This window comes from Vombatus ursinus, unplaced genomic scaffold, assembly GCF_900497805.2.
Source record: "Vombatus ursinus unplaced genomic scaffold, bare-nosed wombat genome assembly UNPS02014810.1, whole genome shotgun sequence".
NCBI classification, from domain to species: Eukaryota; Metazoa; Chordata; class Mammalia; order Diprotodontia; family Vombatidae; genus Vombatus; species Vombatus ursinus.
The window spans coordinates 3,145,070-3,160,451 of NW_020954588.1; the positions used below are offsets into that span (position 1 = coordinate 3,145,070).

At 39.6% G+C, this 15,382-nt stretch overlaps 1 protein-coding gene across 4 annotated transcripts in view; it reads right to left on the reverse strand.

Moving 5' to 3' along the window:
• COL4A4 (collagen type IV alpha 4 chain) overlaps positions 1-15,382 on the reverse strand; it is a 149,794-nt gene that overhangs the window by 28,200 nt on the left and 106,212 nt on the right. For all 4 annotated transcript variants that reach the window (XM_027875990.1, XM_027875991.1, XM_027875989.1 and 1 more), the window contains 3 exons: positions 14,522-14,596; positions 9,898-10,005; positions 9,171-9,278 (listed from right to left, as the gene is read on the reverse strand). In XM_027875990.1, coding sequence (XP_027731791.1) covers positions 9,171-9,278; positions 9,898-10,005; positions 14,522-14,596 — 291 coding nt within the window. The remainder of the gene's footprint in view (positions 1-9,170; positions 9,279-9,897; positions 10,006-14,521; positions 14,597-15,382) is intronic.

Here is a 15,382-nt window from a genome sequence, read left to right on the forward strand (position 1 = left end):
TATCTTTCCCCCTCAAACCCATCCATCTTTTCAATTTCTGTATTTCTGGATTGGTGTCACTATCTTCCTAGGCACCCCAGGTTTGAAACCTTGAAGTCATCCTCAATACATCTCTTTCCATCAGCCCAGTATCCAAAGCAGTTGTTAAGACTCGTCGATTCTGCCTCCAAAGAATCTCTCACATCCATTCTTTTCTTCATTGATTCAGCCACTGCCCTAATCTAGGCTTCTTGGAACGCTCCTGATGAAATGCAACGGTCTCCAAATTAGCCGCTTTGCTTCGTCCCCTCCCACTCCAATCCATCCTTCCCACAGCTGGCAAAGTGATAATATTAAATCACAGTTCTGACCATGTTCCTCCCCTTATCAGTAGCTTTCTAGTAATTTATTATCTCTAGGATACAAAACACCCTTCTCTCTACTTGACTTTTAAAGCCCTTCACAGCCTGGTTTTAACCTACCTTTCCAAGATTATTTTACATTATTCTCCTTCAAACACATCATGGTTCAGCTGAACTGATCTTCTCACTGTTCCTCACACCCAGCATTCCATCTCCTGTCTCTGGATGTTTGCACAAACTGTGACCCATGCTTGGGATGCATTTCTCCCTCACCTTTGCCTCTAAGAATCCCTAGTTTCTCCCAAAGGTCAGTTCAGAAGTTACCTCCTACATAAGGCTTTACTTGATCTCACAAATACTATAGCCTCCTTACCAAAATTTTATGTATTCAGTGTGTGTGTGTGTGTGTGTGTGTGTGTCTATTAAACACATATTGTCTCCCCCAAAAGAATGTAAAGAAACTTTCTAACAAATCAATCAATAAGCATTTATTTGTTTTGTTTTGTTTGTTTTTTAGGCAATTGGGGTTAAGTGACTTCAGCCAGTAAGTGTCCAGTATTTGGTCTGAGACCGGATTTGAACTCAGGTCCTCCTGACTTCAGGGCTGGTGCTCTATCCACTGTGCCACCTAGCTGCCCCAACAAGCATTTATTAAGCCCTACTATGTGCTAGGCAATGATAGGCACTTGGGATATGAACATATATATATACATATATATATATATATATATATACTGAAACAATCCCTACTCACATATATATATATATATATGCTGAAACAATCCCTACTCACAGTCTTCCTACTACTTAATAATGGGGAAGACAAGTGTGCATAGACATAATAAAGTGAATAAATACAAATAAATACAGAGTATTTGAATCCAAGGTATTTTGAGAAGTCAGTAGCAATTGGATAGCTAGATCAGGAAAGGCTTCATGCAGAAAGTGGTGTGTAAACTGCATCTTAAAGAAAGAGAGGGATTCTGTAAAGTAGAGAAAAGGATGGAGTGCATCCCAGCTATGAGAGATGGCCAGTGCATAGGCACTGAGATGGAGAGTCATGTGTAAGGAAGAAAGAAAAGACAAAGTTAAGGAGGAGCCGTGCCTTATAAGGCTAGAAAGAGAGGTTGGGCAAGATTTGGAAGAGCTTTTTCTGTTATCCTAGAAGTAAAAGGGGGCCACTGAAAGTGACTGAGTAGAGGAGTCAGCTGGTCAGATCCGAGCTTAAGAAAAATTATTTTGGCAGCAGTGGAAGGGTAGGGAGAAATTTGAGGCAGGGAGGTCAGTTACAAGACCATAATCTAGCAAGAGGTGATAAGTGACTGACTTACTTAAGGGCCAGCTGTATGAGTAAAGAGAAGGGGTCAGATACAAATAAGATACTATAGAGGTAGAAACAAGAAAATTAGGCATTGTGGGACTGGATATGTGGGATGGGAGAGAGTGAAGATTCGAGGATAATACCAAACACAGAGAAGACATACCTTTGACAAAAATAACGAAGTTTTGAAGAGAGGAGGGTTAAAGGGTCACAAAGAGTTAGACGGGACTGAAGAATGACTCAACCACAAAACAGGGTTACAGTGGGGAAGCTAATGAGTTCAGTTTCAGACATGATGAGGTTGAGATGTTTCTAGGACATCCAGTTTGAAATGTCTGATAGGTGATTTGGGATTGAAGTTCGGGACAGAAAATAGGCCTAGAAAAATAAATCTCTAAGCTATGTGCTTAAAGATGATCATTAGACCATAGGAACTAATGAAGTTTACCCAGAAAAAGAGGGAGAAGATAGAACCTTAGAAGAATACCCACATTCAACAGGCATGATTAAGAGCATGCAAAGGAGACAGAGAAGAAACAGACATATTAAGTGGAGAACCAGGAGAGAATAGTGTCACTGAAGCCCCAAAAGGAAAGGGGTATCCAGGTGAAGAGGGTGATCAATAGTATCAAATGCAGCAGATTGGTGAAGAAGGATGAGGACGGAGAGAATACCATCACATCTTGCAATTAAAAGATTACCGGTAACTTTGGAGAGAAGAGTTTCTGTGAAGTAGTGAGGTCTGTATTTCACGTTGCAAAAGATTGAAGAATGAAAGAAAAGTACTGGAGGCAGCATGTGTAGACATGCTTTTTGAAGGAGTTTATTTAACAAAGACAAGAGAGACAAAAGTTTTAGGGGAAAGGATCTTGGGAAGGTTTATTTATTTATTTTTAAAGAATGGCCAAGAGAAGGAAATAGGAGATAGTGAGAGGCTGAACAACATGTGTAGAGAGGTTGGCCTTGGCAAGAAGGGCTTCCTCGTTGTCAGAGACCTGGGGAAGGTAGGTGAGACTGAGAGAGATCAAGAGATTTTGAGATGAAGAGAATGAGAAAAAAATGGAGCTCATATCTAATGACCTCTATTTTTTCCATACACTTACTCAGGACTTGAGTAACACCTTCTCCCCCAGCCTCTTCTCCCTCTGATTGGAGTAGGTCAGGGTGGAGTGCCAAACGCCACACCAGAAAGACCCTGATTTCCCCTCCCTTCACTGCATCCTTTTGTGTATGGTATGCCACAATTAGACTGTAAGCTCCTTGAGGGCAGGGACTATCTTTTTTTTTAATTGCATCACCAAGCACTTTGTTGTCCTTGAGTTGTTTTTCAGTTGTGTCTGACTCTTTGTGACCCCAATTAGAGTTTTCTTGGCAAAGATACTGGAGTGGTTTGCCATTTCCTTCTTCTCCAGCTCATTTTACAGATGAGGAATCTGAGGCAAAGAGGATTAAGTGACTTGCCAGGGTCACACAGCCAGTAAGTGTCTGAAGCCAGATTTGAACTCAGGCCCTCCTGACTCCAAGTTTGGCACCCTATCCGTTGTGCCACCTATCTGTTTGCCTGGCACATAGTAGATGCTTAATAGATGTTTATTGGATTATTGAATTGGATATATATGCTTGTTATACTAATTATTAACCATCGTTATCTACGTATTAAAGCAGGGCCTCTATAAACTAGCATTTGCTACAGAGTACTGTTAACCCAATTCTCATAATATATGTACTTGAAACAATAAAATTGTTTTTCAATTAAAAATATTCTGTAATTCTGCATTATCTAATTTAGTCAGGTTTTCCTAGAAAGAGCCCTGGTTCTAGAGTCAGACGGTATAGGCTGAAATCTCACCTTTCAGAGCCTGTGTGACCTTGGGCAGGTTACTCAACCTCAAAGGGACTCAGTTTCCTCATTTGTAAAATGAGAGGGTTGGACTAAATGACCTCTCTGAGATTTTCCAGCTCTAAATCTATGGTTCTATGATTCAGTCCCTACGGAATGGGAATTTCTAATCAGCATTTCTAATTCACTCATCTTCTAACCAGTTTGGATGCCATAATTCCCTAACTTCAGATTTCCAGTTATTTATGAAATAGCCTCCAAAGTTGAACCGAAGGAACACGCAGACCTTCTCTATCTGCCAAACTTGGAAATTTATTGCCATTTTATCTAAAACAATTATCCTTTTTTCCCCTTTTGGAAACCACTTGGCTCTGTCAAAGTGTTTTGATCTTCTCTTTATCCACAAAGATTGATGACTAGGTTTACTTGGCTTACTGGGGAATTTCTAGCCCCTTTGCCAGCAATCCATTGTAATATCAACACATCTAACTCTTGGATTGCCACAGTCTCAGACTCTGACCACAGCTGAACTAGCTGACCCATATCTGACCCAGTGTTATCTTTTTTAAATTGAGCTGAGTTACATCTATATAGTGGTTAGAGTGTTTTATTTTGTTAGGGGATTCTCTGTTAAAAAAAAAAAAAAGAGCCCTGTTAACTCAGGTTCCTAAATCTGAAAGTTATTCATGCATAAAATATTCAGTAGGGTATAACTGAGGAGCAATTAGACCACATAACAAAGAATTCGCCTCAATAATAAGAAACTCCCTGCTCACCTCTGCTGTCAGTCCCAATGTTCTTGAAGTTCCCTGAACGCAGGCCCCTATGGCACCTGCATGCCAATTCTCTCTAGTGTTTATCCACAAATGCCAAATTTTAAGCCAATCTCCACTTCAGGCACAGCAACAGAAGTAATCCATGCTAGCCATTTGAGCATTTGTGGCTTTCCTTCCACTGAGTTTGTAGGTTGGACAAAACAATAAATTTCTAAACACGTCTCAGTGGGAAATATCCAAAAAAGAGAGATAGCTCACTCAGGCCTGGGAGGCAGAATATTCGAAGTCTAGTCCTGATTTTGCCGTAAGCCCACTGGATGGCTTTGGCTGAGTTTCTTAACCTCTAAAGGTCTTATTTTCCTCATCTACAGATAAATAAGGGAGTTGGATTAGGGCGTCTTTAAGGTCCCCTCCTGCTTGGGAAAATCTCGATCTAAATAGATTCACTAACAGAGTTTGGTGAGCACCTACTTTGTGCAAATAACTGTATTCAGGTTCAGAAAGGGCATAAAATGAGCCAGATCCCAATCAGTACAAATCATGAAGGGCTCCCAAGTATTCAAATTCCCATTATGCAAAGTTATAATTGTATAAAATATGGTAACAGGTTCCATTCCAATGGAAATCTGCAGTTCAAATGAGAATACCATGGCCACTTCAGAGTAATCCCTTTTTTGGGCAAATTAGGACCTTGCTGGAATAATGATACCTGTCCTCATGGAGGTTATAGTCTAGCTGAAAATAGAAAATTCTATCATGGTGTGAGAGTAGAACACCTCTATAGTTCTTAGGCCTATCAATATGTACAGTACTGTGTGTTTCCTGATAGGAAGACATATTAGGGTACTTTATATTATGTAGTATATTTTCTGTATTACCCTGAAAGAAACCAGTGTAACATGCTTCACTACAGTTTGTGTGCTGCCTGTCAGCTGGACCAGGGATTCTTACCCATTTTGCATGGATCACCTAGTGAAGCCTATGAACCCTTTCTCAGAATCATATTTTTAAATGCATAAAGTAAAATACTTAGGATTACAAAATCCTATAAAATAAAAATAATAAATAATAAAAATACTGAAGATGTCGAAAATACTTAGGAATACAAAGGAAAACAATTATATTGAAACATGGTTACTAAAATATTTTAAAAACAAGTTCACAGAACCCAGGTGAAAAACCCTTGACCTAGAGGTATCTACCCCTAATCTTCTATTCTAACTTCCAAATGGCAATGGTTTGTAAGTATGTTGTGACATGCTGTGTTTGCCAAATACCATTTTATCCTATAAAGTATATATTTAACAGATAGATTAAATAGATTAAGATTAAAACACAATTTTAGCCCATTTTACAAATGAAATTGAAATCTGAATGAACAAAAATACGACTTGAAATCCATATGGTTTGCTCTATTAGAAAATGGATTTAGCTGCTGGCTTATTCAAACCAGAGAATCAGCTCTCGGAGCTTATTTGTTACATCTTTCAAATATCGTAAATTAAGTTTCTCAAATCAAAATGTTTCTGCTGGAATATACCTTATTTTTATATCATAGGATGATTAACTGCAGCAGGGGAGATTGTCAATGGTGTTGCAGGACACAATAGACTTTTCAGTGGGAAAATTGCATTACAGTGGAATCAGCCATCCTGGGACTTGAGTTTGCTGTTTGCAGAGTGACAGTGTCCCTGCATGGCCAGAAGGCTATACTGCAATGCATGCCTGGGTGTGTCTGCATCTGACTTCTTTCCATTGCTTCTCTCCTTCCTAGGTTCCAACATTCCCATCGTCATGTCTTGGAGTGTTTGGGGCAACAGCTTTTCAGACTATTTCTCTTAGAGAAAATTAACTAAAGACTATCACAGTATCAGTTTCTTTGCAATGTAACTATGAGTGAATTAATGCAGGAGCAGAAACAGCTGCCCTGAATGAGATATCCATTTTTGGACTTAATTTTGCTTGGATTATGTATATTGGTTATGATGGTTTTTTTTCTCTTTTTATTGCTCATTTGGGTGGGAGAGGAAGGTGGGATGGAAAGAATAAATGCTTATTAATCAGAAAAAAATATTAAACTTAAAAAAAAAAAGAAATGAAGAAAGCTACCTCATCTAAACATGCCTCAGTGGGAAATATCCAAAAAAAGAGAGATCATTCACTCAGGCCTGGGAGGCAGGATACTCAAAGTCTAGTCCTGAGTTAGTAATACTGACCTCTAGAAACATGGAAATTTCTATGGTATTCCATCAAACTGGCCACCCTGGATATACAAAAACCCTAGCACATTAGGAAGCTAGGAGACAAAGAACTGTGAAAACACAATGTCAGGAATTAATGATAAAAGCTGATTATAACCAGTCATTTCCCAACTTACCTTTTCAGACTATGAGATATTACTTCAAAAGCAAACTCCATCAAATATATGGAAGGAAGGAAGGAAGGAAAGAATCTCTCTTTGCTGGAAATCTAGCTATTGTGGAATTAACCAAGCTTCATTTTAGATTTTTTTTTTTTTTTTGCTTCAGAGCCCACGTGAAGCAAACCAACCAATTAAAAAAAAAAAAAAAACACTGGACGCCACATTCTAAAAATTCATTAGTACTGGGAATGGAGAAGGAAAGGAACCTAGCTGAGACATTTATTCTCAGTGATGAAAATGTCTGGGAAAACATGAAAGAATGTAGTTCTGGGACCTCAGTACCGCCCCACACACACATACGCACTTACATACTCCCCCAGTTATCTAATAGTATACACATTACACAAGAGCTGTCCAGTCCAAGTTTTCAGAATAATGATTTCCATTTGTAGCAGCCAAAGTATGCAAAGGTAAGCCATGCTTTCTGCAGCATGATAATTATAAAGAAACTTTCAGAGGATTGAAAGAAGAGTCAAAAGGTCTGGTGGAAATGAATTCTGATAAGAATGTTTAAATGAGTGAGAAGAATAATTCTGCAACAAGGGGACCTTCACACGTTCATAAAGAAGAGTTACTTTTCACATGTCTACATCTAGTGATCACTAGATGGAGAGGTATTATTGACAATAAAGCCTGGAAGAGATGAGGAGGGTTTGGGGGAGAGGGGAAGAGAGAGAGGAAAGGACTTGACCTTGCCCTGTTTTTCCAAGCGGGAATCCCAGAAACCCTCAAGGCTGGGCATAGGCTCAAATCCAAAGATATACAAGGTAACACTCTGAGATCTACTGCGTAAGAACTGGGAACCCAAAGGCTTTATTGGGCACTCTTAGCAAAACCCTGCAACAAATAGGATTTTTTTTTTTTTTGGTGTGGCATTTGAGGTTAAGTGACTTGCCCAGAGTCACACAGCTAGTATTATGTGTCTGAGGCCAGATTTGAACTCAGGTCCCCCTAACTACAGGGCCGGTGCTCTATCCATTGCACGACTTAGTTACCCCCAAATAAGATATTTTAAAAACTCTTTACCTTTGCAACGAAGGCAGCTCAGCACAATGGCCAGAGGGGTGACCTTAGGGTCACAAGACCCAGGCTCAAGCCCTTCCTTTGACGCATGCCAGCCATATGACTATAGGTGAGTCCCGTAACTTCTCAGTGCCCTCAGTAACTCTCTGAGGGTATGAGTTACCAATACTCTACCCACCTGCAGCAGTGGATGGAGCTTTCAAAGCAGGAAATCCCCTTACAGTGAAAGCACATGATTGTTTCTCTCTCTTCCCTCCCAAAATCTAGAGGTCAGTGCTTTTATCTATAATCTACAAGTTAATCTTCGGAACACACAATGCTAATCACACATCACTTCACTCCTCAAAAGCCTCCGAAGCTTTCAAATACTGCCCATTAAGAAATGTCTAACCACCTTGTCGTGGCCCACTCAGAGTGCAGCGTGGTGCGCTCTATGATTAGACATTCAGTTTTTAAATCTCCTCAATAAGTTGCCTAGCGTAATAAGCAGGGTGCTAGACTTTGTGTCAAGAAGACCCGAGTTCTAATCCTCTTCCTCTTCCTCCTTCTCAACCTTGACAACTTTCTATTTACACCTGGATGAGACCTCGGAAATCATCTAATCTGTTCCCTCACCTTGCAGATGAGGAAACTGAGGCCCAGAAAGGTGATGTCCAATCTCACACAAGTACTAGGTGGTAGAGCTGGAATTCAAACCCGAGTCTCCTGGCTTGAAATCCATTGCACCAAGGTGCATGCCTGAACTAAGTAATTGAAAGGTAGTGATTTGTATTGTCCAAGGGAATCATAGATCTGTAACATGCTGACCTGTTTTTATATAGCATAGGGAAAGGAAGAAAATAAGCATTTATTAAGTACCTACTATGTGCCGAGTACTATTCTAAGTACTTTACAATTACTACCTCATTTGATCCTCACAATAACTCTGGGAGACAGAGCTGTTATTACCCCCATTTTACAGATGGGGAAACTGAGGCAGACAGTGGTTAAGTAATCTGCCCAGAGTTACACAGCTAGTGACTGTGTGAGGCCACATTTGAACTCTGCTCTTCCTGATTCCAAGCCCAGCTTTATCTCTGCTGTGCCACCGAGTTGCATAAGGTAAATAGGACAGATTTTAGAGGCATCCAGTGACAGTTAGCTTGATCAAAGGCCCAAAGTGATAACCACAGACTACTACCTAAAAGATAGCAGTTCCCTTAAACAACAAATAGAAAAAATAAATGATTTCTTTAGATATTTAAAAGGAAATAAAATGGAAATTAGGCCTAAGCATCAGAAGAAAGGCATATTCCGAGAGATGAGATGAAACCCTCATTATTCTAGGTATTCATTCTCAAGGCAGGCTCATCTCCAGAAGGAACTATGCATGGGCAGGCAGGAGGAGATAAGCAGGCAGAAAATGATTTTCTCAATGTCTGGCTTTCCATGATTCTTTATCACTTACCTTTCATTCCCTTGGGCCCTGGTGGTCCTGGATCTCCCCTGACCCCTGGAGGCCCTGGGTCACCTGCTTCCCCTGGATACCCTTTCAGCCCAGGAATCCCTGGAACACCTAACAATAAAAGAGGCATTTCTTTCAGAAATAGATGCTCCGTGAGTAAAAGCATAAAAAATACATAAGGCTAACTTACTGGTAAAGTTGTTTGCTAGCCCCAGAGGTCACATTTATTACTTATCCTTACTAATTCTCTTTATTTCTTATCTCCAGTAAAGAATTATAGAGAGGAGTGGTGCTTTGGCTAATTGTAGTTGTCACTATAGGAGTCAACCATGAGGTCTATGGGTAACTTGTGTGGACCAAACCAGATTAAAATGTAATTGGAAAATATTTAACAAAATAAATAAAAGTACAATAAAAATAGAGAATATTACATTTAAAAAGTGAGTCAATATGCAGCCAGAAGGGATCCATACATAATGGATTTGTGGCCTCCATTTCTATTTGAGCTTGACACCACTGGTTTGGTTTGGTTTTTACTATTTCCCCTTTCTTTGGGTTGTCAAGACAATTCACTCAAATGGTATATATGGGTATCTCATATGCCAGGGAGAAGTACAGATAGCAGGTGATATGTTGAGTCTTACAAGATGTTCTGTATCATTATTGGGCTCCGTCCCCCATCATCACCATTTTTTACAACAGTTTGTAGCCAAGGGTGTTTTCAAGCTACCTGGAAATCCTGGAGGTCCTGGGTATCCAGGGGATCCTTTCCTTCCTGGTGGTCCACTAGACCCTGGAGGGCCTGGAAAACCTGGATCCCCTTGCTCTCCAAAATATCCTTGAAGACAGATGAGTTAGACTGAGTCACACCACCAAATCTTCACACCTTCTAAATTCATGACACTTTATGCAGTCATGACGCCACAGTGGTACTCTTTTACAATTAGTGTTTTGCTTTCAGTGGGCCAGTGGGAATCATCAGTTCTAATTCAGGATGTCCTGTCTATGTGGGCTTGTAGCAAGGTTCAGAATTTTCAGCAGCGTAGAGTTCTTTGGCAACCATATTTTGTCAAATCCGAAGGACTGGGAGCAGGGGGCAGGGACTATGAAAATATTAACAGTTGGCTATATGTCTAGATTCCCTATGATTGAAAAGGGCCTTAGAAGTATTGCATCGCACCCTTATCTGAAACATCAGTATTATATTAACTCCCACAAGTATTCTTCCAGTCTCTGCCTAAAAAACTGACCATATCACTCCCCTACTGTAGTAAATTCCTATTGCCTCTAGGGTCAAATATCAGCTTCTCGGTTTGGCATTTAACACCCCTCACTAGAGACCTGGCTCCAAGATACTGTACTTTGCACATCCTTACACACCAAAGTGTCATTTCAGAAATGGCGGTGGTCTTTCCCCATCCTGCAGTTATACAAGGATTGTAGGATAAGGCAAGCACTAGAAGGAGAACACCATGCTGCTGGGAATGAATGTATGGGTAGCAGCTAGGTGAGGAGTAGGTGTTGTGATATTGAGTGGAGGATTCCAAGGCACCAGGTACAAGAGACTGTTATAAGGAAGAAGTAAGCTTCCATATGTCAATATCTTGGGACAAAGTCCTGGAATCCCTCTCCTAGTTACAAGGAGAAATGCCATGAAACTTCATGGAGATAACCACAGGAAACTACAAATTGGCTTTGGATCATAAATGTAGACCCGATGTCTGGCAGAAAGGAAGTCGAGTCTCCAGTAATCAGGGTATGGGAACATAGGAGCTTAATAAAATATTAAATGACACTAGTACTATGATTCTTTAGGCTCAGAGTCATGGAATCTGAGAAGGGACCGCAGCAGCCATGGAGTCCAAACCATACGTGTGAGGAAGCCTTGCTATAATATACCCAATAAGTAGTTATCCGGCCTCCAGCCTCTGCTTGAAAACCCCTAAGGAGGGGCAACCCAGCACCCCTCTAAGCAGTCTATTTATTTCAGGACAGCCGTAATTGTTAGGAAGGTTTTACTGACATTTTGTCTAAATTTGCTTCTTTTCAACTGGTACTGCTGTTCTGAAGTCAAAGAGAAGAAGTCTACTCTAGTCTATACTCCAATCTACATCTACAGCCCCTTTAAATACTTAAAGACAGATATCATGTGCCCTTTGAATCTTTTTTTCTCCAGGCTGCACATGCCCATTTCCTTCAATTCATCCTTATGTGACTTGGGCTGAAGGTCTTTCATCATCCTGGTTGCTCTTCTTTGGACATGCTCCAGCTTCTTAACATCCTTCTTAAATGGTGGCCACCAGAAAGGAATATAATAGTCCACATGCAGCTCAAGAAAGGCAGAGTACATTGAGACCGTAACTTCTCTATTTCTGGAAAGCTACACCCTACTTAAACGCAGTCCAAGGTCATATTGGCTCTCTTAGCCACTATATCCCACTGCTGACTCCTACTGAGAGTGTAGTCCAATTAAACTCCCAGAACAACTGTGGTCTCTCCATACCTCTGCCATTTTATTCTTATAACACAGATTTTCTTTGTACTCAACTGCAAGACTTTCCACTTATCCCTGGTGAATTTTACCTTTCTAGACTCAGCCGAATGCTCAAGATTCTTAAGATCCTTTTGGATTTTCTGTTTATTGCCTCCAGATCCTTTATCATTATGACACTGGGACTGTGATTTGATAAATATTTTAAACCTTCTGCATTATGGTCATAGGACCATTTGTCAACACTGAACATTTAATATCTTTTTTTTAAACCAATTTTTGACAGAAAAGACCACAAGATACATAGTTGCTTAAGCTAGAGGTAAATGATACATAAACTACATTTTTTTTGCATACAGTATGAGTTGGTTGGCCTTGTGGTCTTTCATTTTTTAAATTCTTATGGGAAGAAAAGAAAAAAAACTTATTTTTTCCCACAGATACTCTTCTGTTCTGAAATGTTTCCTACAGTCTTAAGATGAAAGGAATTACAGTTATTCAAAGGAATACTTCAATGTAAATGCTCAAAAGTTAACTGCTACAAGATCTCTTCATTTTTATAATAGAATCCATTGAAACAGAGAACTGGCTTTAGTCCTAGCCTTACCAGTAACTAACTTGTTGTGCAGCCTGGGGCAAGTTATTTAAACTTTCTAGGTCTCAGTTTCTTTATCTGTAAAATGTGGGAGAAGGACTAAATAATCTCTAATGTTTTTTTTCCAAATCTAAGATTCTTTGTTATTCATTTATGTTAGATAATAGCATAGGGAATTGATTTATTTTCACTTAAAAAGAATTTTTGGTTTCTTTTTTTGTTTTTTTTTTTTGTTGTTGTTGGTGAGGCAATTGGGGTTAAGTGACTTGCCCAGAGTCACACAGCTAGTAAGTGTTATGTGTCTGAGGCTGGATTTGAACTCACGTCCTCCTGACTCCAAGACCAGTGCTCTATCCACTGCTTATCCACTGTGCCACCTAGAGGCCCCAAGAATTGTTTTTTTAATGAAGGAGCTGGACTCAACGACCTCCCAGATCCCTTCCACCTCTAAATGGATGATTTTTATGATTTCGAGTTATATTTGTTGCTTCTCTGACGTCCTGTTTTACTATTGTGTGGATCTAGTCTCAGGTAACTCCATCCATCAATCAAAATAAACTAATAAACATTTATTGAACTTCTATTATGCGCAAGGCACTGTAAGAGATGCAGGGGGAAAAAATGTGAGCAACCCTGCAACTCAAGGAAATTACAACATGGTTGGCGAGATAAGACACACATATGAAAAGATTAACAATATAAATGTTAATAACAGAGAAGCAGTGAGATATCTCAAAATCTCCATATCTCTACCCCTCCAGACCAAGGTACAGAGTGGCTATACTACTTTCTGAAAGACTTTTTTAAAATAGAGTTTAAGCCAACACAGTAGGATGCTTTCATTCCCTTTCATTTATTAGGGATAAATCTCTTCTGGCTTTTTCTTAAACTTTCCTTTTGATATGACTATTTCTCTTTTATGAAGTGTCCATTTTCAGAGGTTCCTGTCTGGGGATGGAGGTTGGGAGGCAGTGTCTAGAAACTATGCATGGATGGGAGAGTCCAGGTTTATGTGTGAGTTGTTGTCCTTCATTCTCAAAGAGGACCAAAATGGCAGACGGTGATGTTTTGACTACTCCTACTTTTGTCTTCTATTGGGTAAATATTCTAATTATTCTTGCTCTTGCCTTCTCATTTACCAAATGTTTGATATTTAGGAGTCAGTGATATCATTGTAACCAATTCAGTGTTATTGGGGAGCACACTGGTGGTGGCTCAAGAGCTACAATGACAAATTGTTGTGTTCCCCCCCTTTTCTCTCACGTACACACCAGGGTTACGCCTAGCACCCTGAATGTATGAGTTGTAACTGTATGGCCATGGCCTTAGCCAGTCCTCACTCTGTGAAGACTCCAGACCTACCAGAATGAGTGCAGATTGAGCTGCTGGCCAGCCCAGAGAGAGAGAAAGGACTTCTTGGAGTTGCATTAGTGCCACACCCAGACTATTTAGAAGGGATGATTCATACCATCTGGTTGAAGGACCTGAGGATGTTCAGCCAGTATGGAGAAGCAGCATGGAGAAGCAAAAAGAACACCAGACTTACTGGGTTTGGATTTAGGTGCTAACATTTACTAACTATATGACCACAGGCAAATCATTTAACTACTACAAATCTCAGTTTCCTCATTAATAAAATGGAGTTATTCGACCTGGCCCATAGGCCTTCTTTATAAACCTCAAAATGCCATATAAAGGTGAGTCATTATTTTCATTATTGAGAAGACTTAAGGCCCATGGTAGTTGTCTCCAAATAGCTGAAGTAATGAAACATGGAAGAGGGCTTAGACTTATTCTGGTGGGCCCCAGAAGACTAATCAGGGGCAATAAGTGGGAGTTAAAGGGCTGAAAATCTAGATTCAACCTAAGAAAAAACTTCCTGATGATTAGAGAGATTTCAAAGGAGAAAGGGCTGCTTTAGGACATAATGGGCTTTTATCACCAAGGTTCTTTCAGCAGAGGCTGTGTATCATAGACTAGATTCCTGTTTAATGACTAGACCTCCAAAGGTCCTTATAATTCTGAGGTTCTGTGATTCTATTCTATTCTACTCTAAATAGACCCATTTACCGGTGACACAAAATCTTTATGACATCATTAGATGGTGGGAAAGACTGACGATAATTGGGATGACCAGATTAAAAGAAAATTGAAAAAAGGGAAGGCTGCTAGCTAGATTTCTTAGAATCTATCTATACATCCGAAGAAGTCCTGTGCATGTGTATGTGGTCCCCCACCCCCAACCCCTGGAAGAAAATTAATCTTTACCTGGACATCCAGGGATGCCTGGATCTCCTTTTGGTCCAGGTGGCCCAAAAAGACTTACTGTATCACCTTGATTTCCTATAGATGATGAAATAAATGTCATTTATTTGGATTGGGGGGGAAAAGTTTATTTTTCATATACAAAAGCAAAACAGTTTATGAAATTATGTATAATTTATCTGTGCTCTTTCAAATATTTCAGGGTACATTTTTAGAGGTTTCCATCCATCTAGCATATGAAAAATAAATGCTAAGGTACTATTAGAGGTTTAACCTTTGGGACACAGGTTCACCATTCACAATAATCAAAGGAAGACCACAATTTATTTGATGTACTTGTGACTTTCTCCAAACTTCCCTAAAATTTTCTGATTTAATTTTTCAGCAGTCACTTTGTGTCATAATACTATTTAAGAATATATATGTGTGTGTACATACATACATGCATGTACACATATGTATATATTTAGAAATATGTAATATTAGGTTTAATTTTCAAAGTTACATAACAGACACAAAGACATATTCTGAGCTATGAGCAAGGAAACATGTCTTTGCATCCTTGCAAAAAGACTTCACAAAGACATGCTTTGTGCAATAGCCTTACATAGGGATACATATATACACACAGATGTCCATACAAATCCATTTACTTACATAAAGTCACTCATTTATTTACTTATTCAGCAAACATTTACTAAATGCCTTCTTTTTGCCAGGTATTGTGCTAGGAAATGAGGAGATAGATGAAACATAGAATAGTCCCTGCCCTCCAGGAGCTTACATTCTAATGAATGAGAAAAAGAAATAAAAAAGTCCATCTTAGTGGAGATCGTAGGCATTTTCATGGAGCTGAGAATACCC